Consider the following 26022-nt stretch of genomic DNA (forward strand, 5'->3'; position numbering starts at 1 on the left):
CGTTACTACTGAAAATGTTCTCCGAAGGATATCAATTTAATAATAATAATAATAAGCCACCATTCCTGGCAGGTATAGGGCACATATGGGTAGGTCTCATTGAATAACAGCTAATATCATTACAACATTTCTGAACAATGCCAAATACAAGAATTTAAAAATAATTACTAAACAATCCTGTATAATAAGTAGTCTACTTACATCAGACTATAAGCTAATGTTCACTTTGGATGAGGCAAGATAAATGATTTCTAACAAAAGCTGCCTCTGCAATCATTATATTAGAAATAATTATTATGAAAAATATATAGATAGGTTCTAGTAAATGGCAAAATATTTCCAAAAAAGTTTTATAACAAAAATAAGGGAGGGGTGGGCACATTTAATATAAATACTGAATACATATTGTGATGGAATTCTAATAATGCTGGCTTCAGGGAATAACATACTTTCTTGAATGAGACTTTTTGGAAAATCAGGGGTCAATTCACAGTTATTTAAACTGTTTAATGAAGACCAAAAATGTGTGGTTGAATATATAAATAGCTTTCAACACAGGTCATTTTAAAGAGGAAAACATGCATCAAATGAGATTTCAGCAGTTACATTTTCACTTCAGGATTCTGTAGAATATGCACCTTTTTCCAACTTTGGGTTAAAATATCTACAAGACCATGGTCTTCGAGGCCTTGTTCCATCTGCCAGTTCTTTCCAATCCTCAGAAGACAGTAGATGATACCGTATTCCACTCATCACCATCTTAAAGCGCTCAGGGTTGTCTTGAATGAGGGGGTCAGCTGGGATGGTTTTACATCAGAAATTCTTCAAGATGAGAGGAAATCTGACGTTAGCGAGGACATCCACCATAAAAGTCTGGCGAATCGGCGCATCGTATCTCAGGCCCCTGACGGCAACATCATAAACCTGCCCTTCTGTGCTCACGGTTAGGGGGTCCTGATTGAGCAGACTTGTTACTCGCTGAGCATCAAGTTGGAGAAACTCCTCAGTTTTGGAAACGTCAGTGAAATGCTGGTGAATAAAGGCGTCTGCAGCGGCTTTCAACTCAGGACAGTCTAGACCCGCTGCTAGAACGCTTAGACTGAGACAGTTTGAAGCACCCACTTGCTCTTTCAAAAAGTCAACACACATGTTCTTCACAGGCTGAATCTGGTACTGGTTTGCGGCATCCAACAGAGACTGCACGTTGTTGCTATTCACAGAGATCCTAGCAGTGTAAGCACATTCCACCAGGTGCTCAATAATGTCAGGGCCGGCATCTTTGAGTTCTATGTCAAAGGACTTTGATTCGAGCGTGTCAGTTGTGAACATGACTTTAAAAACTGGGCTGCTGCAGCCAGGACCACATGAGAAGCAGGGATCTCTGTTTCCTGGAGCATGAGAATCACATCACACAAAGTTCTCCGTCTTCGCATGTCATTCATGACCGCCATGGATCCCGCCAATAATTTCGCTTCTTCCCAAGCGTCAGGTTTCTTCTTGGTCTTTCTCCTGCTGCTCCGTGACACCCTGGAGGCTGACATCCTCCCTGAGCTCGGTTCGCATCCAGGGCTCGCTGGCCTGCTGCGGGCTGCCTGCTGAGGATGCCAGCTGCGGGATGCCTGCTGCGCGCTGAGTCTTTGCAGCTGCAGTCTCAGCCACAGCTGTGGTTCCTTTGGCGGGAACCGTCTCTCCCTGGCTCCTCCCTCAGCCCCGCCCCAGGCCCACCAGGCCTTGTTGCCTAGTCAAGTACCTGTGTTGGTGCCCAGCAGAAATGGGCGGGGCAAGAGCTGCCTTGAGAAGAAGTGAAGGCAGAGAACCCACTCCTCCATGACCCCGCTAGCTCCTCCCCCTCCGGGTCACGCCCAGAAAGGGCCGGAAGTGGCGGTGTCTTATACTGAACTGCCGCTCACGTTGAGGATCCAGGTGTCCCATGCTCTCCTTGCGGTACCAGAGAAGCGCCCACAGCCTGAGCACCCTGTTGCCGGCGCTCCCAGGTGGGAGGCTCTGGGCTACGGGACATGTATGTGGGCGGAGGCTGTTTTAGTCCAGCTGACTAGGGTGCAAGCGCCCTTTCTCTCCTCCAGGAACCCTGCCAGAGCTTCTCTTGGTGAGAGGTGGGCGGGTGTCCCTGAGACAGGTCCTATTTCCCCGCTTTCGGATTGGTTGGGGTTCATGGTGGGAATACCTGTTGGAGAAAGGGGATCCCGGCTGGGGTTTGGGGCTTTGTGGTTCCCTGATTCTCTCTTTCCGGGTCTCCTAACCCCCCTCCCTTGTTTCCTTCCACACAGCGGCGCCTCCTCCCGAGACTCCTTGCGCCTCCTCAGCTCAAAGGTGAGTCCCGGGGGGTCTTGTTCTGCTGACCTCACTCTGGACCCGACCAGAGTCTGTTCTAGGGGCAAGATCTCTTGCTGGTCCGTGACATAAACGTCTTCTCTGGCTTTAAAATATTGGTAGCGGCCCTTTTTTCTTACTCCTTGTTTATATTTTTATCTATATATTACTGTTTTTTTCCTTCCCACTAAAATTTGTTTGTGTTCCTTATGGTTTCTGTTGGGTCTCACAGTTTGTGAAGCACAGGAGTGGATGCCTACAGATAAGAAATTATGGGAGGGTTTGTAGGGGATGTCTGGTTGGGGTGGGTGGTGGTGGTGTCTGAGTTGGGGAAGGGGAGGGCATTTGGGGAGCAAACAATGAAGGAAGGAGGGAACTGAGCACTAGAACTAATAGTAACAACAGAAGTCATTTAAAGGTGATTTAATCATGTTGGGAAAAAAAGACAATGTTCAATTGATTGTTGTACTCATTGTACAGTTCTTCTTGAGATGTTTGAATGGTTGAATTGTGGGATATGTGCATTAAGTGCCCCAAAAATATTTAAAAAGAAAAGAAGGTCTCCATCATGAAAACTATCCAACTAAATAAACTATGCATGAGTCAAAAACCAAAGCGAAACAATCAAACCAAACACTAGGTAGTGCCAACGTGTTAGACTTCTTTCTCTGGGACGATAACGGAAGTGGCCCTGAAACGGGCCCTTGGGTTTTGAACATTGTGAGGCTGAAGGACAATTTACTTGGAGCTGGTGTGGTGGGCATTGGCCTTGGTGCCCTCGGCCATGGTGCGCTTGGCCTGCTGTCCAGGTAGTAGCAGGTGCACAGCTGTCTGGATGTCCCAGGCCGTGATGGTCGAGGAGTTTGGAATATGTCGTTGAGCTGCCTGGTGGGTGATGTGCACGAAGGTGTCAATGGTCAACGAGTTCACGATGCCCATGGCCCTGGACGAGATGCTGGAGTCTGCGTGGACCTACTTGAGCACCTTGTGCACATACATACAAAGTAGGTCTCCTTGCACCTTCGCTGACATTTCTTGCTGTGCTTCCTCTGAGCCATAGCTGCAGCCTCCTTGGGGCCCCTCCCCGGGCAGGCAGGGACTTAGCGGGGTCAGGTGGGTTGTTTGACTGGGACTGAACACCTGGAAAATGTAACGCAGGTGTCCTAAGGCGAGCTCAGGGAGGACAGAAACTCTTGTGGAGCAGAAGGACAAAAGCTCGAGGGATCTTGATTTTCAGTACCAATACACACCGTGAAAGCGGGGCCTAACGATCCTTCTGACCTTTTGAGTTTTAAGCAGAAGGTGTCAGAAAGTTAACACAGGGATAACTGGCTTGTTGCGGGCAAGCATTCACAGCGACTTCACTTTTTGTTCCTTTGATGTCAGCTCTTTTTATTGCTGTGAAGCAGAATTCACCAAACATTGGATGATTCTCCCAATAATGGGATACATGAGCTGGGTTTAGACCGTCTTGAGACAGATTTCTTTTACCCTAATGGTGATGTGTTGTTTCTGTGGTAACCTTGCTCAGAAGGAGAGGAACCTTAGGTTTCCCTTGTGTGTCTGGGCTTAGTTGAGGAGCCAATGGGGCAAAGCTGCCTTCTGTGGGATTAAGACAGAAAGATTCTTAAACTGCAGGAAGGATAGGACACCACCAGGGAGCCTCCATTGGGCTTGGATAACCTCCAACCCTGTCGGCCTGGGCTGTGGCTGTCTGTGGATGCGAGTCCCCACTGTACGCTGGGACCAGAAAGGTGGCAGCACCCTCGCCTGCCTGTCACGCACCTCATGTTGGGGATCCTAGTGCTAAACTATTGGTAGACAACCTGCTTCTTGGTCAGGGTTTCCTATGGAGCACAGCAGCTCCCTCCCTGTGATCTATTGCTGCCCTAACAGGACCTTCCAGTTGACCTCCCAAGTGGCAACGAGAAAAATAACTAAGTCCCACTCAGTCCCAGTGGAAGGGGACAGGGCTCCTAATGGAGGTGCCCAAGGCGCATGTGCTCATCGCAGCATCTCCAACTGGTTGCCTTAACGGGCCGCCTGGTCGATCTCCCAGGTGGTGGTGAGAAAAATGACTAAGCCCCACCTGATGCCAGTCTATCCAACTTTTGCGACAGAAGCAGCCTAAGGTTGCAGGTGAGGCCAACATGGACATTGATAACAGGTTATTCCCCATCTCCTAGAAAGTATTAGTAAGGGTTCTTTCAAAACGACTTTTATATGTGAGCCCAATAACTTAAAACAGGGAGGAAAAGTGTTTATTCATCATATGTGAATAATCTGGTCTCTAGATGCCAGAATCTTTAATTTTTATTTCTCTTATAGTTAGGCTGGAAGGGTCTCATGAAATTTTATTTTAATTCAATTGCACATAGACCTTTTCAGCAGCCTGAAACCCACTCAACTATCATTAGTCTCTTGTTCTGCTGGATCCTTTGATCTTCCAGCTGACCCCTCAATGTAGAGGCCTGTATGATTTACACTTCCCTTGAAAGACAAAATGTCACTTACAACCGATGACTGTGTGCTGTCCTTACACTAAAGCCCACATTCATGAAAACACTCTGTCATATGGCATCCCGTGTGGAGCTTAGAGAAGTGCCTTCAGCTGACCTCCAAAAGAATGATATAATGAGGCATAGGAAGTCTTCACTGATTTTGTTGTCACCTTGTTCGTTCCTTTTTTTTTAACTAAAGAAACCTCTTCCCTCTTTCAATAAGAGAAATAAGAACTTGGTAAACATAACTAGCACACTAGCATGTCTTTGTGCATGTCTTGGGTGTTTATTTGTGGTTTCTGGGGATGGTGTCATATTAGCTGTCATGGAGTCAGTTCCATCTCACAGGGCCTGAGTGAACAACAGAACAAAGCACTGCACTCTCCTGTGCCAACCTCACAATTTAGGATGAACCCATTGTTGCAGTCACGTTGTTAGTCCATTTAATAGAGGGATTCCTATTTTTCACTGCCCCTCTACTTTACCCAACTTAATGTCTACTCCAGGGACTGTTCTCTTGATGATTTGTACAAAGTATATTATACGAACTTTCACCATCTGTACCGCTAAGCAGTCCTCTGATATTACTTCTCAGATATTGCTTCTGCCAAGACAGACTTGTTTGTACCATGGCTATTAATGGTACTTGGGGTGTTCTTGGCCAGAACTACAACTCAACCACATTGATTATTCTGCCTGCCTAATTCAGTGCCCATCTTTCACATGCAGAGGAAGCCATTGGCAATAGCATGTTTTAGTCAGGTGAACCCAATCCTCAAGGTAATAATCTTTTAAAAATATATCATTTTGTTGGAGGCTCATACAATTCTTATCACAACCCATACATACAAGCACATATGTACATTTGTTGCCATCACCATTCTCAAAACACTTGCCTTCTACTTGAGCCCTTAATATCGGCTGCTCATTTCCCCCTCCTTCCCCACTACCTCCTACCTCATGAACCCTTCATAATTCATAAATTATTATTTGGTCATGTTACACTGTCTGATGTCTCCCCCCGCCCTCTTCTCTGCTGTCCATCCTCCAGGGAGGTGACTATACGTAGATTCTTGTAATCAGTTCCCCCTTTCTACCTCACATTCCCTCCACCCTCCAGGCATTGCCACTCTCATCACTGGTCCTGAAGGAATCATCTGTCCTGGATTCCCTGTTTCCAGTTGCTATCTGTACCAATATACATCCTTTTGTCTAGCCAGATTTGTAAGGTAGGACTGGGATCATGTTAGTGGGGGCAGGAAGCATTTGAAAACCAGAAGAAAGTTATATGTTTCATCGTTGCTACCCTGCACCCTGACTGGCTCATCTCCCCACCACAGCCCTTCAGTAAGGGGGTGTCCGGTTGGCTACTGATGGGCTTTGAGAGTCCCCTCTGCACTCACCCACATTTACAAGGATATGAGTTTTTTTGTTCCTTGATGCTTGATACCTGATCCCTTCGACAACTCATGGTCACACAGGCTGATGTGTTTCTTCCTTGTGGGCTTTTGTTGCTTCTGAACTAGATGACCACTTGTTTATCTTTGAGGTTTTAGCACACCAGATGCTATAGCTTTTGATAGCTGTGTACCATTAGCTTTCTTCCTCAATGTGATATCTTCCCAACACTGTAAAGAGGCGTTGTTCCTCTGATTCATCCAATGCAAAGTAGCTATAGATCTCCTGACTTACTATCACCATATGGGGTGTTTTTTGGGGATTTTTTTTTTCATAAACTAACTTTTTCTGGAAGGAGTTAAAATTTCTCAAGCTTAGATTAAGAATGTTGATCAAGGTAGGATTCAGATCATGAGAGTGGAGGGGGGGAGAGGAAGGTTGTTGGAACTAGAGAAAAGTTCTATTTTTCATTGTTTCTACATCACACCCTGACTGGCCCGTCTCCTCCCAAAGACCCTTCTGTAAGGGGATGTCCAGTGGCCTACACATGGGCTTGCAAGCCTGGCTAGACGAGATGATGTACACTGGTACAGATGGAAACTGGAAACACAGGGAATCCAGGGCGGATGATCACCTCAGGACCAGTGGTGTGAGTGGCAATACTGGGAGGGAATTAGGAGGGTGGGTTGGAAAGGGGGAACTGATTTCAAGGATCTACATGTGACCTCCTTCCTGGGGGGCAGACAACAGAAATGTGGGTGAACGGAGACATGGGACAAAGCAAGTTATGACAAAATTATAATTTATAAATTATCAAGGGTTCCTGAGGGAGGGGGGAGTGGGCAGGGAGGGGAAAAATGAGGATCTGATGCCAGGGGCTTGGGTGGAGAGCAAACATTTTGAGAATAATGAGGACAGCAAATGTATAAATGTGCTTTACACAATGGATATATGTACGGATTGTGATAAGAATTGTATGAGCCCATAATAAAATGATTTTTTTTTAAAGAGAAAGAATGTTGATCAAGTACGTCCAACCTTGTTCTTTAACCAGCCTGCCTCAGAGCTCAGATTGAAACTTGGACTTAAGGGGAATGGTGAGCCTTATATTCCAAATATTTATAACGACTAGATATGACAAAGATAAATTGTGTGTTTTTCTAGTAACCTGACTTGCATACTAGTTTTATAGGGGCACAAACATATACCCCTGTCAAATAACTGCCACTTCACAACTCCCTGACTAAGAAACACTCTGGGAGTTGAAAAGGGCAATGCCAATGACATCAAACCAGGATATCCAACTAGCCACGTCAGGCTAATGTCTCCCTACTTTAACACAGCTTAGCCTAGTCCCATCACATTCGTTTTGTGTTCCTACCCCTCGGGGCTCCTGGTGGAGCAAGTTTCACAAGTCGTGCCAAGATACTAGCTTTTTATCTCTCCCCAGATGCCCAAAACTATGGGTGAGATGTGGGTGTTATAGTGAGATAATCAGGGAAAAGGATAAAAACATGTAAACGGGAAGAATTTGTTGGTAGAAAGGTACACAGTATCAGCACTGAAATCATTGATCACACCTCATAATTCTATAAATTTTTAAGTACATTGTAAATGTTTTATAGCAATAAAACTAGCATAGAATATTGTAGTAGTGAGTTTATTGACTTGGCTTGAAAGCATAGATTCTTCCTGAAAATTCACCTATTTTGATAAATTAAAGTGTGTGGGTTCCTCTTTGAAGTCAACCATTCAAAACCTAGGCCAACACTCAACTTAAGCATTGAACTCCCAAGGCCCGGACCTGGACTGCGGGCGACTGCGAGGGCCTGCTGTGCTAGACGGAGCCCTGCCTTGGGACCACAACAGCTCAGCCTGTGTCCCACTGCGGTCGCTGCTGCCCAAGTGCGAGCTTTTGCAGGTGGCCATCGTATGTGCAGGGTCTAACTCCAGCCGGGATGTGGTCACCCTGGTCAAACCCCTACTGTTCTACAGGAGAAACTCCCTGCACCTCCACTTGGTGATGGACGCGGTGGCCAGGAACATCCTGGAGACACTTCCACACGTGGATGGTACCTGCCATCCGAGTCAGCTTCTACAATGCTGATGAGTTCCAGTCCCAGGTCTCCTGGATCTCCAACACCCACTACTCCGGCCTCTATGGGCTCTTGAAACCAGTGCTGCCCGGCGCCCTGCCCTCTGACCTGGCCCGGGTCATTGTCCTCGACACAGACTTCACCTTCGCTTCTGACATCGCGGAGCTCTGGGCATTTTTTACTCACTTTTCTGACAAGCAGATGATTGGTCTTGTGGAGAATCAGAGTGACTGGTACCTGGGCAACCTCTGGAAGAACCACAGGCCCTGGCCCGCCTTGGGCCGGGATTTAACACAGGCGTCATCCTCCTGAGATTAGACTGGCTTCGGCAGGCTGGCTGGGAGCAGACGTGGGAGGCAACTGCGAGAAAAGTGCTTCTCACCCTGTCGACCAGCTCTTGGGCTGACCAGGGCATCTTCAGTGCTGTCCTCAAGGATCACCCAGGGCTGGTGCTGCTGCTGCCCTGCACCTGGGACGTGCAGCTGGCTGATCACACGCTGGCTGAGCACTTCTACTCTGAGGCGTCAGACCTGAAGGTGATGCCCTGGAACTCGCCAAAGAAGTTCCGGGTGAAAAACAAGCATGTGGAATTCTTCTGCAACTTCCACTTGACCTTCCTGGAGTACGACGGGAACCTGCTGCGCAGAGAACTGTTTGGGTGCCCGAGCCATCCCCCACCTCAGGCTGCGCAGCTGCAGCTCGCTCTGGCACAGCTAGATGAGGACGCAGCCTGCTTTGAGTTCCAGCAACAGTGGCTCACTGTGGCCCGCGTGCACCTCACCTCCCTGCCTTTTGAGTTGTCACCGCCCAGGCACCACGACATCACCCTGGTGGCCCAGCTCTCCATGGACTGGTTGCAGATGCTGGAAGTCCTGTGCAACTGACCTGGCCGACGATGAGGCGAGGTGGGGGGCCTCGCCAGTGCTCTTGGTGTGGCGCAACGTGGCCTACCACATGGTGTACCCGGAGGGGCCCCTCTACCCGGTCAACCATCTGTGCAACGTGGCCTTGGCCAGGCCCTCACGTCCCACGTCTTCCTCAGTGACATAGACTTCCTGCAGGCCCACTCCCTCTATGACTCCCTCAGGGCCTCCCTTGAGCAGCTGGAGCTGCGGAGCCGCCCTTCGAGAGCCTGCACTACCGCCTCCGCTTCCCTACTTCCAAGGCCAAGCTGCTAGCCCTGCTGGACGCCGGCGCTCTTTTAACCTTCAGGTGCGACATGTGGCCCCAGGGTCATGCGCACATGGACTACGCCCGTTGGAGGGAGGCGCAGGCCCCGTACCCAGTGCAAGGCCGAGCTGCTAGCCCTGCTGGATGCCGGTGCTCTTTTAACCTTCAGGTGCGACATGTGGCCCCAGGGTCATGCGCCCATGGACTACGCCCGCTGGAGGGAGGCGCAGGCCCCGTACCCAGTGCAGTGGGCAGCGGACTACGAGCCTTACATGGTGCTGCCCCATAACTGCCCCTGCTACGATGCTCGCTTTGTGGGCTTTGGCTGGAACAAGGTGGCCCACATGGAGGAGCTGGATGCTCAGGAATATGAGTTCCTGGTCCTGCCGGAAGCGTTTACCATTCATGTGCCCCACGCGCCCAGCCTGGACATCTCCCGCTTCCGCTCCAACCCCATCTACCGCCACTGCTTGCGGGCCCTGAAGGAGGAATTCCACCAGGACCTGTCCCACCGCTATGGGGCCTCCGCCCTCAAGTACCACACTGCCCTGAAGCAGCCCCTGGGTGTCTTGTGATCCCCCAGGGCTGGGGCTGCGCTTGCCTGGCTCAGCTGCACCACTGCATGCCGGGAGCTTCCCCTGCCCCTCCCAAGGATATTTCTATTAAGGTATTTACGGTCTCCATGGGGTTGGCTGAGGCAGGGTCATCTGTGGTGGGGCCTGAGGTCCACCCATGCTGCTACTCCCCCATTGGGGTCCAGCCTCCCCCTGCCCCAGCCTTTTTGGGGCTGGTTCCCTGTCCCAACGACCTATAGCTCTTTTTTATAATTAATGTTTGTTAAAAACCCCTTGTATACCCCTCTCTCTTGGTTTGGGGGCGCGGACTTCTCAGGAAGCCTTGTGCAACTGCAGTCACGGGAGGGGCAGCAGTGTGGGGGCCAAAGAGGACGGAGGCCACGCACCCCCTGCCCTCCCCTGCCCCAAACCCAACACCTTGAGGCCAACAGACTTTATTTGGCTTTATTTAGTAAAATGTTAAAATAAATAAATACAAATTGATCAGCTAAAAAAAAAGAAAGAAATGATTCCAACACAGAGTAACTTTAAAGTTGTGGCTAGAACTTCCCGGAGGTTTCTTGCACTGTAACTATGTGTGGGCATAGAAACTTTGTCTTTCTCCAGTGAAATGACTGATAGTTTCAAAGTACTGACCCAGCAGTTAGCTCACGGTACTACCAACGGTATTGCTCCATTGTCCATGATAAGTTTGTGATAAGAATTGTACAAGCCCCCAATAAAATGATTTTTAAAAAACACCTGTCCTTTAATTTCCAATGAGAATTCTGGATGTCCTGCTTCTACAACAGGTCTTTTTGAAGATATTATTATTACTTATTTTAAGAGGGAAACCACTAACTTCCTTTTCTATCTCTTCATTCAGGAACATATCACTTAACATGCTCATTGTTTTTTTATCCATCTTTACATACAGCTTGGTGGCTTTTGAAGACATCACCGAAGACCACATTTTATTAGTCTGTTAATCCAGAGACCACAAATCCTGGATGATTTCCAAGATCAGCCCCTTCAAATACCTTGTGAATAACTGCCAGCCTGCCTTTAGGAGAACACAAGTAGGTGATGATCATGGTAGTATATACACTGAGCTTGTATTCAGTTAGTTTATCTAGTAAAATGCAGAACCATGAAAGGGAGGTCATCAAGCACTTCAGTATTCTCAATCTCTCTTCAATTCTTATTTGTGTCATTCATATGCAATCCTTGTATGAATATCCTGTGTGAGAACTTTGTATGACTTTATGTAACCATAAGTTTTCCAGGATATAAGTATCAATAGATATTGGTTTCAGCATATTTGTTAGTCTGGGTAGACTAGAGAAACAAATTCATAGACACTTATGTGTATAAGAAAAAAGCTTTATATACAAGAGCAATTGGGTATTAAGAAAACATCCCAGCCCAATCTAGATCAAGTCCATAAGCCCAATATTAGCCCAGATGTGCAATACTAGTCCATAAATTCCTTGTTACACTCATACAGCCAAGTAATGATGGATGCAGGAAGATCACAGGCCAATGGGTGAAACATCTTGTGAATCCAGTGGCAGTAGAAGCGCCTCAGCACTGGCAGGGGTCTCCACATGGCTCCTACAACTCCCAGGGCTCTGGCTCCAATAGCCTTTCTCCATGTGGCTTGTCAAATGCGATGTCTAGCAAGGGGGGGGAGGGGGGAGGCCCCACCCCCAGTGAGCTATTTGTCTCCTTAGCACCTCCAAAGAGATCATCAAGCTGCTACCTGATTGACAGGCTAACCTCCACCCCTTTCACTCTTAAGTATGTACTTTTCATTTTGGTTTTTTTGGGTTAGGTCAGTTCATTTCCAACTCTTAACAACCCTATACGCAAAAGAACAAACCAACGTACAATATTGAGTCATCTTCATTATGGTTCATAACTCTGAGCCCATTATTGAAGCTATTGTCATTCTGTCTCCTCATGGGCCTTACTCTTATTTGACCTGTCCTCTACTTTGCCAAGTATGATACCCTTTTCCAAGTACTGGGCTCTTTTGATACCATGTTCAAAAAATGTGAGATGAAGTACCATCATCCTGGTATCTAAGGAATATTCTGGATAAACTACTCCAAGAAAGATTTGTTTGTTCCTTTGGCCAAACCAAAACCACTAGCATTAAGTCAGTGCTGACTCATAGCGACCGCCCTGTGGGTTTCCAAGACTAATGGTTTACAGGAATAGAAAGTCCAGTCTTTCTCCTGAGGAGCTTCTGCTGCTGGTGGTTCATCAGTTAACCTTTACTCTGCGATCCACATGGTTGGTTCCTTTGAGAGTCCATGGTAATTCCAGTATTCCTCAATAGCACCACAATTCACATGCAATGATTCTTTACTCTTCTTTATTCAATGCTCAACTTTCACAAGCATATGAAGCAATTGAAAATACCATCTCATGAGTTAAACTTGGTATGAAGGTGTATGGCAGTAAATTTGAATTAAGTAAAGACATGGTTACCCAATTTAGCAATAGGTTTGGTGATTTGGATGTTGTCTGACCACACCACAACATTCCAGTGTTTAAATATAGACTAACGTAGGTGTCATGAATCAGAAGAGATATGGCCCTGGTTTATGGTGGATATTTTCATTCTCTCTCTCTCTCTCTCTCTGTTGATATCTGTCTGTACCTATCACTGGGAATAAAAATGTCCTCGCTCTGTGGCTGCATTTAGCTCCCAGAACAGAATATACTCTTGTGTGGATTAAGAGAACTCTGCAGCAGATAAAGTGAAGACTTCAGAAGAAATCTGGGTTACCCTGAAGTCCCAGCTAGCCGCATTCTTTGAGTGGGAGGAGCAGACCCAGGGGCCTCACTTTATCCTGTTCACCTTGATGTACAAATGCACTTCCAACATGCAAATACCTTTTTGGCAGCCACATGAAGCTACAGCACACGTATATTTAAATTCAAAATCCTCATCATTCTGAAGAGCATTTTGGGGTGTCAAATCTTATCCACATGAACATGAAGCATGTGTGGATTTTCTTTTCTGGTGGCAACTCTGGGAGGTGAGTGCTTCAGGGATTCCTACATGAAGTCTGGGGATGCAGCATTTGAGCACATGACTCTTTTTCTCTTCATCCCCAGGTGTCCTAGCTCAGGTGCAGCTACAAGAGTCAGGCCCTTGATGGGTGAAGCCCTCACAGACCTTTTTTCTCACCTATGCTGTCTCTGGATTCTCTGTAGCTATTATGTGCACTGGATTGCCAAGCTCCAGGAAAGGGCCTGGGGTGAGTTGAGGTAATAACATGATGGGAAATATATACTACAATCCATCTCTCCAGTCACGAGTCAGCATCACCAAGGGCATTTCCAAGAGCCAAGTTATTTAAAACTGAGCTCTGTGAATCCTGAGAACACAACATGTATTGCTGTGCTAGAGACACGGTGATGGGAAGTCAGTGTGAGCCCAGACACAAACCCCCCTGCAACAGGCCATGGTTCTAGGACATGCACGAGAGAGGAGTCAGGGATGCTTTCCTCTCAGAAGCTGTGTTTCCCCCCACACTTTCAGCACATCTCTAGGGATTGTCATGTACACACTCTGGGGAATCTTCATGTATCTGAAAGTGCCTTTTTATCATTGGAATGGGCTTTGTCTATCTTTGAACATATAAATATAAGAGTTCACACTTATATGGCTTGATATGTCTGCAATTGACTGTATTAACTAGAATTATTTGTTGTCAAAGCCAGAGACATTCCAAAACACCAAACACCACCACAGAGTCTATGCCAATTCACAATGATGCCATTGTGAGTTTCTGAGACTATAACTACAGGAGTAAAAAGCCCTCTCTTCCATAGAACATCTGGTTGTTTTAAACTGTATACATGCAGATCTCAGCCCAAAGCAAAACTACTTTACTTGAGGGATCCTTCCTGATAGAAACCTTAATGCAGGAAAAATCTCTCTTGTGAGTCCCAAGTTTTCTCTAAGCAATCAGGTGTATTCAAACATGCTCCCACATGTATATTTATGTAATAATTTTAACTTACAGTGACCTGGATAATATTACATGTGTTGATATTATTAGGTATGCTTGAGTTGGCTTCAACTCAGAGATCCTATGTACAACAGGATGAAATGCTGCCTGGACGTGCACTGTCCTAACAATCATTCCTCTGTTTGGACTGATCATTGCAGCCTTTGTGATAGTTCATCTCACTGAAAGTCTCTCTCATTTTCATTGACATTTTACTTTACCAAGCACAAGACCAATCTCCGGGGACTAGTTCCTCATGACGACATGACCAAATAAGTGCAATGAAGTCTTACTCGAATGCTTCCAAGAAATATTCAAGATGTTGGACAACAGACAAATGGGTGGGGAGACGTCGGACAGTGTAAGATATGACAAAATAATAACTTACAAATTATCAAGGGTTCATGATGGAGAGGGGAGCGGTGATAGAGGAATAATGAGCTGATAAGGGCTCAAGTAGAAAGCAAATTTTTTGAGGATGGCAACAAATGTACAAATGTGCTACAGACTATGTATGTATAGATTGTGATAAGAGTTGTACGAGCCTCCAATAAAATGATTTTTAAAAGAGAAGTATTCAAGATGTGCTCATTTCAAAGGAGACCTGCTTGTCCTTCAGGCCGCCCATGATATATTTAACGGTATTCCCTAGCACCATAACCCAGATACATCAGTTCTTCTTTGATATTTCTTACAGGGTCTGGGCCATTATTGGAGTCACTCTTAGTTTTCACAACTGCAGCAGCTGTTTCTGGCACTACAGATAGTGTCCGGGGTGCTTCTAAAATCATAGAATGCATAAGGCAGCACCACTCAATAAACACTCAGGAGCAGAAAATAGCAATAGTGCTGACATGGAAGAAATCTACATCATGTCTAAACATGGGGCAACAAGAAGATACACATTCATCTGCAAAAATAAAGGTCGATGCATGTAAATTATACTTAGGTGAACCTGGACCACAAAATTATGTGGCACAATGATTAAATGCTCACCTTTTAGCCAGAAGGGAGGCCATTCAATTTGTTAAAATTGATTCAGTTTGTTGAAGACATGATTACTTTCTCCCATGAGTATTATGGAAAAGAAAATCCTTTTCAGCAGTTCTTCTCTTTGATGGAGCGTCTAACCACCGCCCTGAACCCAAACAACCTTGGAGCGTCTAACCACCATCCTGAACCCAAACAACCTTGGAGCGTCTAACCACCATCCTGAACCCAAACAAAGTTCTATAAATGTTGACAAAGACATTTCAACCACCAATTAGCCAAGACACAGTGAGCTTTAACATATGGGCAATGATCAAGACAGTGTATTCTGTTACATATTTCCCTTTGTTAGGTGTGTTTCCCACATAAAACATCTACCCTTTCCCCCGGCATTGTTATTCAAACTAAGAAGAATCTTGTGTGCTTTGATTTGTTTTGATGTTGTTAATCCCAAAGTCCATTCCAATTCTAAGTGATTCAATGAGCAACAGAACAAAATAATGCCTCCCATTGTTACAGCCACCATGTCAATCCATCTCATGATGTAGCTTCTTCATTGATCCCTACTTTATCATGGAGGATGTCTTTCTCAAAGGACTGGGATCATGATAACGTTGCATGAAACAAAGTCTTACTGTCCTTGATTTTAAGGAACTCTGGCTGTATTTCACTCAAACATATTTCTTTTATTGAAAGGCTGTCCCACGGTACTTTCATCATTCTTTTACAACACTATAAATCAAAGGTCATTTTTATGGCCTTCCTTATTCATATTCATATAATAATATTAAAATTATGACTTGGCTTCTAAAAGTGACATTTAGGAAACCCTGTAATATGGGCTTGTTGGTGCAGAGATATAAAGGGCTATGGTGGTGCTGTGGGATAAGATTTGGTTGCTCACCACAAGGTCAGGGATTCATACCAGTCAACGGTTCCCTGAGTAAGATGACGTTTATTCCTGTAAATAACTATAGTCAGAAAGCCTAATGAGCAGTTCTAATCAGTCTTCTAGGGTTCCCATGACTCAGAAGAGATGCAATCATAATGGGTTTGTTTTTGTTCGTTTCCTAGCTCGGTTGCTTGCCTTATTGGTTTTCCCTTTGTGCAGAAGAATGTTTGGTGTGTTCATAACCCTCAGATCCCACAAAGAATAAATTAGTGCATGAATTAGTGGATGCATATGTTCAAATCAAACCATAATGCTGCACTGGGATTCATAATTTTCTAATTGCAAATATTGGAATCTAAGGAATTTACTAATTCAAGGCATACTTGTGGGTCACATCACTCCTCTCTCTGTCATCCAACTTGATTCAAGAATCAGCTCTGGAGACACTTTGTTGTGGAGCTGTGGTGCCTGTGCATTAGCATACTGTTCATAGTCCCCACCTCATATAACAGCCAGGATCACTCCTCGGCAAATGCCTGCTGTGGTTTCTTACTTAATGAGACCACCACCATCACCGCCCTGCAATCGGGATTCCAGAGCCTTCTGACTCAGGGAGCCTTTGATACAGAAATGTCTGCCTCCTTTCTCTTCCTCCCCCTGATGGTGCTGGGTCTCCCATCGGGTCAGTGGCAGGGAGATGCAGTGGGTCACAACAGATTCAAAGGCCCATGGGTCCTTTAATGCTTGTTCTGACCTCATTTATCCTGGGTCTATTTGCCTGTTTTTTTTAAACTTGAGTAATTTCCATGTCCTTAAAAATAGATGCTGGAATCTTGTTCAGAATTGCATTATAATTATAGATCCCTTAGAGCAGTGGTTCTCAACCTGCCTAATGCCGCAAACTTTTAACACAGTTCATGTTTTTCTTGCTACATCATAACTAATTTTGCTACTGTTATGAATCAGGAGAACCTTGTGAAAGGGTCGTCCAACCCCCAAATGGGTTGTGACCCACAAGTTGAGAACCACTGTTGTAGACCATATTAACCTAAATAATTTTATGTCATAATTTTAATTTAAATGTAAATCAATCACTTTTTATATAGTTTTCACTTTCTTTATCTCATGACTTTCAGGAGACACTCAGGGACCATGTTGGGCAGAATCTCAGTCCAAAAGAGAGATCCAAGTTTTAGGTCAAGGCCCTGGCCCTCAACCCTGTATGTATTCCTAGCTTACAGCCAGGACAGCATGGCAGACTTAAGGCAAAGCCATCTTCGAAGAAAGGCTCCATTCATCCCTTGAGCTTTTCAATCGGACACTAGATAAGATCTGGAAGGGGATCTTCACCTCCATGCCATCTCTTAGCCATAGAGTCAGAAAAAAAAAACAACAACAAACTAGAATTTTAACCTACAATGTTTTATTCTTTGTTTACCAATTAACAGAACACAACTGCAACCAATTGGATTGTATTTTCCTTTGAATCATATTTTCTACCATCATTCCCACATTTCAGAATATTAGGGAGGTTTAGTGCACCTTGAGGATGACTGACCTAATGTAAGTCCAAGCAGTGTTTGTGACTATTATATGCGGGTTCACAGGGAATCAGAATTGACTACAGGACGCCTAGCAATGACGCAGCATCATCAAAACAAGACCTGCTGTTTTTGAGGCTAGCACTGCAGTCATTGTACCAATGCATCTCCTTGAGGACTTTACAGAAGGAAAGGTCTTCTCAATGGTTAATTCAGTCAGCACAGGACATCTTCAGATTGTCAGACTGCAGTCTGAGGACACTGCCACCTATGACTATGTAAGAAACAGTGAAAACCCACATCCCAAAAATGCCAGCATCCCAGGACCGAGGGAATGACGTTGACAATTTGCTGTCCTTCTTTGACTCAAATCATACAATTAGGCCATAAGCACAGTCCCGAATCAATTTGAACTCACAGGGGGCATTTTAGGGCCTGGATTGTAAATTTTTTGGAAGCAGACCCTTTTATCATTCTTCCTGGAAGCTGGCTTTCAGGCGGTCGATGCCCTAACTCTATGCATCCAGGGTTTCTATATGCTCATAGCTATTAAACAAACCAAAACCAACCAAGGACTGTTTTAGGTTCCATGGGGGTGATTCTGATTCACTGTCACGTTATGCAAATGAGTAGAACTGTATTTCTAATTTAAAGGCTGAGACCTCCGAGAACTCATTCACTAAGCCTGACTTCCAAGGCATCTGGATGAGTTTGAATCACCAGCCATTTGGTTCGCAGTGAAGTGCTGTAAGAACTTCTCTTGGGGAAAAAAAAAAAAGAACTTCTCTTGACTCATGTGCCCCTGTTAAAGAATTTTGAAAATGCTGCCCAGGCCTCTTTCCTTCACACCTAGTTTTCCCACTTTGCAGTGTATTATTACCCAAATGCCAATATCCTCCAGCTCTCAGTATGTGCCCTTTGTCCCATACCCCATTCCACCCTGCCTCAAAAAGTTAAAAAGATTAATGCTTATCTTAGCTTATGTAAACTGCTTGCTAAAAGGAATGTGGAACCTCCAACCCTTCCCTGCTTACCCGCCGAAAAAAATGTAATATTTCCAACCCCTCCTGATAGCCAAACCAACTTCGGTTTTTTGTCATTATAAACCCGCCTGAATATCATTGGGCCTTGAGTCATTTTGGAGAGAATTGAATCATCCCAAAAGCCACCGGCTAGAATAACGACTCCAAATTTGGACACAATGAAATTACACCACTTATGCCCATCAGAGGACTGCATGAAAAGGGAGAAATGAGAGCCCATGGGTTAGGAAATGATTTTTACCAACGACACATCAGACAAAGGGTCAAATACAAAAATATAAAGAACTCTGTAACATCTCATTAAGAAAATAACAAGACCCAATCAAAAAATGGGAACGTATGAACAGACAGTTCACCAAAAATGAAGTACAGATGATTAACAAATATATTTTAAAAAATGCTCATGATCACCAGCCTTCAGGAAGATGCAAATTCAAACCAGAGAGAGCACTTAACTCCTATAATGCCATCCCAAACCAAATAAAACAAAAAATGCTGGAGAGGATCTGGAGGGATTGGGATTCATATATACTGCTGGTGGACTTATAAACACATACAGCCACTGTGGAATCAATGTGGCACTACTTAAAAACAAACAGAATTTGAAATCCCATATGATCTAGCAATATCACAATTAGGCATCATGGAATTCATACACAGAAATATATATTTTAAAACAACAGCATAGTTAAACAGATAAAGCTCAATCGAAAAGAATCTTAAAAACTGCAATAGATTTAAAATGGGTCAAAAAGGATCTCAAAGGATAAAGGGATAGATTTTAACTTAACTGCATCTGCAATAATCCACCTTCCAGAGAATTCTGCATGACAGCAAGGCCATTCACATTCCTGTTCTATTGTCACAGTATTTCTCCAGTTAACAGAGTTAACATGAGTCAAAAGAGAGATCAAATGTAAAATCACATACTGATCTTGATATCAATATACATATGCACACATGATGAGTCTATCCGGTTTTCCCAGTTTTTGTATTCATGTTTTCCTGCAGGATTTACGTGGCAGTCATACAATGTATGTACAGATATTTTGTTCAGCCCTTTTCTGTCCAATGAGTACATCGGTTTATCCAATGGAATTTGGGGAACATAAAAGAAAATGTAATTGGATACTGGAGGCACTGCCGTCACTCAATGCCTATGAACTGCTACATTCCCTGTATTTATATGGTTTCTCCGCTGTACAAATCCTCTGTTGTCACATGACTCCGTTCGGGCTAAAGGCCAGCCAACTTGAACTACATTGGTTAAAATCCTAATGTAGTTTACTGACACACTGAGAGAAACCAAAGAGGGTATTTGCAAAGTCACTATATTGCCGGAGTTTTCCTTCTGCATGAGATCACTGGTATGTGATGCCACACGACTTCCTGTGGAGGTTCCCATCTTGACTGAATTTATAGCTTGTCAATTTTGTGTATTTATGTCAAGAAAATTTAGAAACACAGGTAAAAGTTTGTTACCAATATTCATTACACCTACATGCTAACTATTGTACATGAAATCACTGATGGGGCATGAACTCTTCATTTTTTATGATTGAAAACATTGCAGAGTAAATTGGTTTTCAATTCAATAATTCATACATGAACTGTATTCCCCGAGATATATCGGCCTTCTTCCCACTTCCGCCCTCCCTAAATTTTTCTATTATTCATCCTTCTTTCCTGTTCCTTCTTGTTCAACAGTTTTGATCCATAAGCATATGCTGTTCCTTTGATTTTGTACAGTGATCTTCCAGGGAGTGTATGTTATTCTTTGATGTATTTGGCTGAAAGGTGAAGCAGAGGAGTGAGTACAGGTCCAAAAGTGAATGGCCGCTAAAGGACATAATCTGCGGATTCCAAGTCTCCTTCAGACCAGAAAGCCTGATCTATTTTATGATTTTGGTTTTGTTCCACTTTTTTCTCCCACTCGACTCAGGGACCCTCTTTTGTGATCCCTTTCAGAGTAAGCAGTGGAAGCTGAGCACCATCTAGTTCTTCTGGTTTCAGGGTTGTGGAGGCTGAGGTTTGTTGTGGTCCATTCATCCTCTGGATTAATTTTTCCCATACATCAAAGAGCATGCAGGTGGGGAAGGCTCAAGTGGAATCAGGGTGTACACTGTACTGCTTGGTATAGCTGTGATCCAGAAACAGCAGGTTCAGCTCTCTTCTGGGCACTGAAAGCTGGAAGGGCAATGAGGTACCCATGTATCCTGTGGAAGTCTGGAAGATCCTCTCCCCACAAAAGTGGGTCATGTCAGCAGAGGGACAGCAATGCAGTGCATGGGTGCTCATAAGTCACAATTGTCTGTTCCCATGCTTGGCCCAGGCCAAACTCTAGCACCTCTTTGTTTGTTTTGAAAGCTTTGTTACACTAACTCCAATGAAAGATTTTCTTGTTGGGGATTTTCTCATGTTTAACGAGCTCTGAATTCCACATTAAGATTTTCCACATTTAATTCATGCGAAGGGCTTTTTAACTTTGTGATACTCTGATACGCAATAAGCCATCACATCTGGCTGAAAACTTTACCACACTCACCACATACATAGGATTTTTCTCCTGTGAATTTGTAGATGAGTTTTAAGATTTCCTTTATGAATGAAGTTTTTGCCACATTCACTGCATATATGGGGATTCTCTCCAGTATGAGTTCGCTGGTGAACAGTGAGAGAAGCCATCCAGATAAAGGCTTTTCCACATTCATGACACACATAAGGTTTCTCTCCACTATAAGTTCACTGATGAAAAGTAAGAGATGTCTTCTGGGTAAAGCCTTTGCCACATTAACCACACACTTGGGGTTTCTCTCCAGTATGTACTCACTGATGATCAGTGAGCTTACTCTTCCAGATAAAGGCTTTTCCACATTCATCACATACATCTGGTTTTCTCTCCAGTATGAGTTTGCTGATGAACAGTGAGAGAAGTCTTACGGATAAAGCCTTTTCCACATTCACCACATACATGGGGCTTCTCTCCAGTATGAGTTCGCTGATGACCAGTGAGACCATCCTTCCTGAGAAAGGCTTTACCACATTGACCACATACATGGGGTTTCTCTCCAGTATGAGTTCGCTGATGAACAGTGAGAGAAGTCTTCCTGATAAAGCCTTTTCCACATACACCACATACATGGGGTTTCTCTCCAGTATGAATTTGCTGATGAAAAGTGAGAGCAGTCTTTTGGATAAAGCCTTTGCCACATTCACCACATACATGGGGTTTCTCTCCAGTATGAGTTCGCTGATGAACAGTGAGAACATCCTTCCTGATAAAGGCTTTTCCACATTGACCACATACATGGGATTTCTCTCCATTATGAGTTCGCTGATGAACAGTGAGAGTAGTCTTCCAGGTAAAGGCTTTTCCACATTGACCACATACATGGGGTTTTTCTCCAGTGTGAGTTCGCTGATGATCAGTGAAAACATCCTTCCTGCAAAAGGCTTTTCCACATTGACCACATACATGGGATTTCTCTCCAGTATGAGTTTGCTGATGAGCAGTGAGAGCAGTCTTCCCCATAAAGGCTTTTCCACATTCACCACATACATGGGGCTTCTCTCCAGTATGAGTTCGCTGATGAAAAGTGAGAGCAGTCTTCCTGATAAAGGCTTTTCCACATTCACCACATACATGGGGTTTCTCTCCAGTATGAGTTTGCTGATGAACAGTGAGACCATCCTTCCTGAGAAAGGTTTTTCCACATTGACCACATACATGGGATTTCTCTCCAGTATGAGTTTGCTGATGAGAAGTGAGAACAGTCTTCCAGATAAAGGCTTTTCCACATTCACCACATACATGGGGTTTTTCTCCAGTATGAGTTCGCTGATGAACAGTGAGAGCAGTCTTCCTGATAAAGGCTTTGCTACATTCACCACATACATGGGGTTTCTCTCCAGTATGAGTTCGCTGATGACCAGTGAGACCATCCTTCCTGAGAAAGGCTTTACCACATTGACCACATACATGGGGTTTCTCTCCAGTATGAGTTCGCTGATGAACAGTGAGAGAAGTCTTCCTGATAAAGCCTTTTCCACATACACCACATACATGGGGTTTCTCTCCAGTATGAATTTGCTGATGAAAAGTGAGAGCAGTCTTTTGGATAAAACCTTTGCCACATTCACCACATACATGGGGTTTCTCTCCAGTATGAGTTTGCTGATGAACAGTAAGCTTACTCTTCCTGATAAAAGCTTTCCCACTTTCACCACATATGTGGTGTTTCTCTCCAGTATGAGTTTGCTGATGAACAGTGAGATCACTGTTCCTGGTGAAGCCTTTACCACGTTCACTGCATATATAGGACATTCCTGCCACATAAGGTTCCTGATGTCCCTTGAGGTGTGATACACTGTGGAAAGTTTTCCCACATTGCAAGCATTTTCCTAGCTTTTGTCCTTCATGACTTTTTTGGTAATGTTCATTGAGTATGAACACTTTCTTGAATTTTTGCCCACACTGACTGCATTCATAGGTCTTATCGAGTATATCAGTAATATGGTGCTCATAGAGCATAGAGTCCTCCTTGGAGGTTGTCCCACATTTATCGCCTATGTGTGGTTTCTCAATTTCATCAGACTCCTGATGCTGAATGCATTGTGAATTCATGAGCCTGGGTGGTTCACACTCAGGGAATTTCATTTCAGTACAAAATTGCTCTTGTTCAATGTGGAGAAAAGTTTTCTCATCTTCACTGAGCACTGACTTCTGTATTTTGTTACTTCTGTTCTGATTTGATTCCAGAATGATTGTATATGATTTTACGATTTTTTCATGTAAACCAAACATCTCATAATATTCCTTTGGAGGAAAATTATTTTTCTGCTGAGAAACAATACTTTCCAATGTATTACATTTATAGCACCGTTCCATTCTGTCCATGCATCTTTCACATTGCAAGTCCTCAAGCAAATGATCATCTTTCTGGATTTCTATTAAAGGAAAGAACATTGACTCTTTTCAACATCTTTACAATGGACATCTTAAAATATGCACTGATACAAAGTTGATCTTTAGTAACATCCCTGTTATATTACTATAAATAAAATGCTATGATTAATGTTTATTGCCCACAGGAAGAAATACAATTGTGTAAACAATCCAAAGGATAAAAAGTTATTGTAGAAATCACGTTGGATATGAAAGTGATGAATGAACATGGATTTGGTATTTGCTTAAAGACGTACATGAAAGTGTACAACAAATGTAATACAAGGAAGACACTGAGACCAATAGACTGCAGGGGTGCTAAGGCTTGCTAATTCCAGTTGGTAGAGATCAGATATATTCACTCCATCAATCTTTACTGAAAGACAACTAAGTACTACATAAAGTTGGGAATGTGAAAATTGCTGAATGTTCTACTTGGGAGAACACAATTTTCACAGGTATATATGAAAGGGATTATGGTTCAGAAACATATTCTTTATGTTTATGGAGTCTGTATTCTAACTTAGACCACTCATCTTTCAGAGTTGTCCTGTAGTGGCTTGCATGTTTCTGTGATTCCAGAAGCACTGCTGCCCAGTATTTCAAATACAAGCAGGATCACCCGTGGTGCACAGGGATTAGTGGAATCTCCAGAAATAGGGGCTGGGAGGAAGACCTGGTGATCTATCTACTTCTAGAACATGAACCCTTCAGATTTAATGGCAATGGAATAACACTGAAGAAGTACTAAATCCTCAAAGTACAGTCAACGGTAATGATGTGGATGGAGGGGAGCTTTAGGGACCCTCAGTGGTTGACATGTCATGACTGAAAATGAGAAAAATTAGCTGCAAACATCCTCTAATAATTTGAACATAGAATACATGAAATTGTATTGAGAAAAAAATTGCAGTTGTCAAAACAAAATGGAATGTTTAAAAATTGATAATGTATGAATTATTCAACGAATAGACTGGAATTGGCTATTTTAAATCAGATAATCAAGTGGTTTATAAGGCTAAGGCTGACAAATTAAAGGAGACTGGCATCATATTCATCATCAAAAAGTACACTGCAAGATCTTCCCTGAAGTACCATTCTGTCAGTGGACGCTTAAAACTCATATGCCTTCAATAAGAGCAATTACTACTCGGGTTATTACATTTGTGCGCCAACTGTTTAAGCAAACATAAAGTATGGGATCCAGCCCCATAGTTGAAAGAGCTCATACGAATAGCATGTACAATTAAGGAAGATAAAGCAGACAGCAAAAACAGGGTAGGGTGGCTTCATTTCCTATGATGGAATAAGATAGCGCGGTCATTTAACAGTGAGTTCATTTAGTAACCAGGTGTGCAAGCCTCCAAAAGACACAGACACATTGGAACGGACAAGTGGAAATGTGGGCATATGTTGAACTCTTTTAGAACGCTTCTTGATAAGTACCAGGCTGTGGGAAACTGAAGACCAAGAAGGGAATGGATGCAGACCAATTCTTTATTCTCAGAATTCACGAAGATTGGAAGGCCAGGTATCTGGTTGGAGCGAGGCATTCACATTTGTAAGTTAGAGAAGAGACCCAGTCACATTCTCCTAATGAAAAATCATACTCACAATATCCTTTCATTATCGCGCTACCTTAATGATGCCTCATACAAGCATCATTACTATCTGCCACCAGCTTTAACTACAAGAGCAGAAATGTTGTTATTGTTCTCCCTGCTCAGAGACCAGTTTCTCCCTTCCACCTGCCCTCAGCCTCAGCACGGGTCTTAAGTTACTCACCCAAATTAGTCCCAGGACCTGCGGGATAAAGATACTGCCTACCTTGCTATATAGGTAGGTGTCTGTATGTGTGTATTTGTGTGTCTGCAGGAGGTGGCTGCATGCCCTGAAACTATATAAATTGGTGAAATAATACAATGCATTTCTTTCTATATCTGCTCTTCAATTACACAACCATCCCTTAGAACCCATCCAGAGGGGATATAAGAGACAAAGGGATAGTTGATTACTTGAGTGATAGCAATAAAGGGAATCTGATTGCTTTTAAAACTAGGCACCTTTTAGCTAAGTAGCAAGAAGAAAGGCGCCTGTAGGGGCTGTATACTAGCATCTTACTGGAGGGCAGTTATAGTGAAAACTCTATCTGGAGATTGTGCATTATCAGCTCTAGCTTTACCCTTGGGGCTGTGGAAGTTTTCTTCTAACATTAGTACTGATTGTCCAAGTCCTGGGGTAAGGAGTATAGAGATAAGGCTGCTTACACTTTGATCCAGGTTCTGTTTTCCACAATAAATAAATTGAGGGTGGGGAAAGAAGGGATAAAGAGGAGCTAATATCAAAGAATTCAAGAATAAAATGTTTTGAAACTGTGGTAGCAATTGTACAGCACTGCTCGATGTGATTGAACTGTGGAAAGTTGTGATATCTTTAAGAGCTCCCAATACAATTTGAATACATATACATATATAAATGTATATAGATAGATAGATAGATAGATAGATAGATAGATAGATAGATAGATAGAAAA

General features: G+C 43.8%; 1 protein-coding gene and 1 pseudogene across 1 annotated transcript; one reads left to right on the forward strand and one right to left on the reverse strand.

Moving 5' to 3' along the window:
- Positions 1 to 3268: 3268 nt before the first annotated feature.
- LOC142443187 (xylosyl- and glucuronyltransferase LARGE2-like) lies at positions 3269 to 10071 on the forward strand (annotated as a pseudogene).
- Positions 10072 to 21422: 11351 nt separating this feature from the next.
- LOC142443188 (uncharacterized) lies at positions 21423 to 23441 on the reverse strand. The gene is made up of 3 exons (XM_075544714.1): positions 23102 to 23441; positions 22065 to 22837; positions 21423 to 21983 (listed from the first exon to the last, which is right to left on the reverse strand). The coding sequence occupies exons 1-3, from the start codon at positions 23439 to 23441 to the stop codon at positions 21423 to 21425; spliced, it is 1674 nt and encodes a 557-aa protein (XP_075400829.1).
- Positions 23442 to 26022: the final 2581 nt, after the last annotated feature.

The sequence above is a fragment of the Tenrec ecaudatus genome, chromosome 3 (genome assembly GCF_050624435.1).
Source record: "Tenrec ecaudatus isolate mTenEca1 chromosome 3, mTenEca1.hap1, whole genome shotgun sequence".
Classification (NCBI taxonomy): domain Eukaryota; kingdom Metazoa; phylum Chordata; class Mammalia; order Afrosoricida; family Tenrecidae; genus Tenrec; species Tenrec ecaudatus.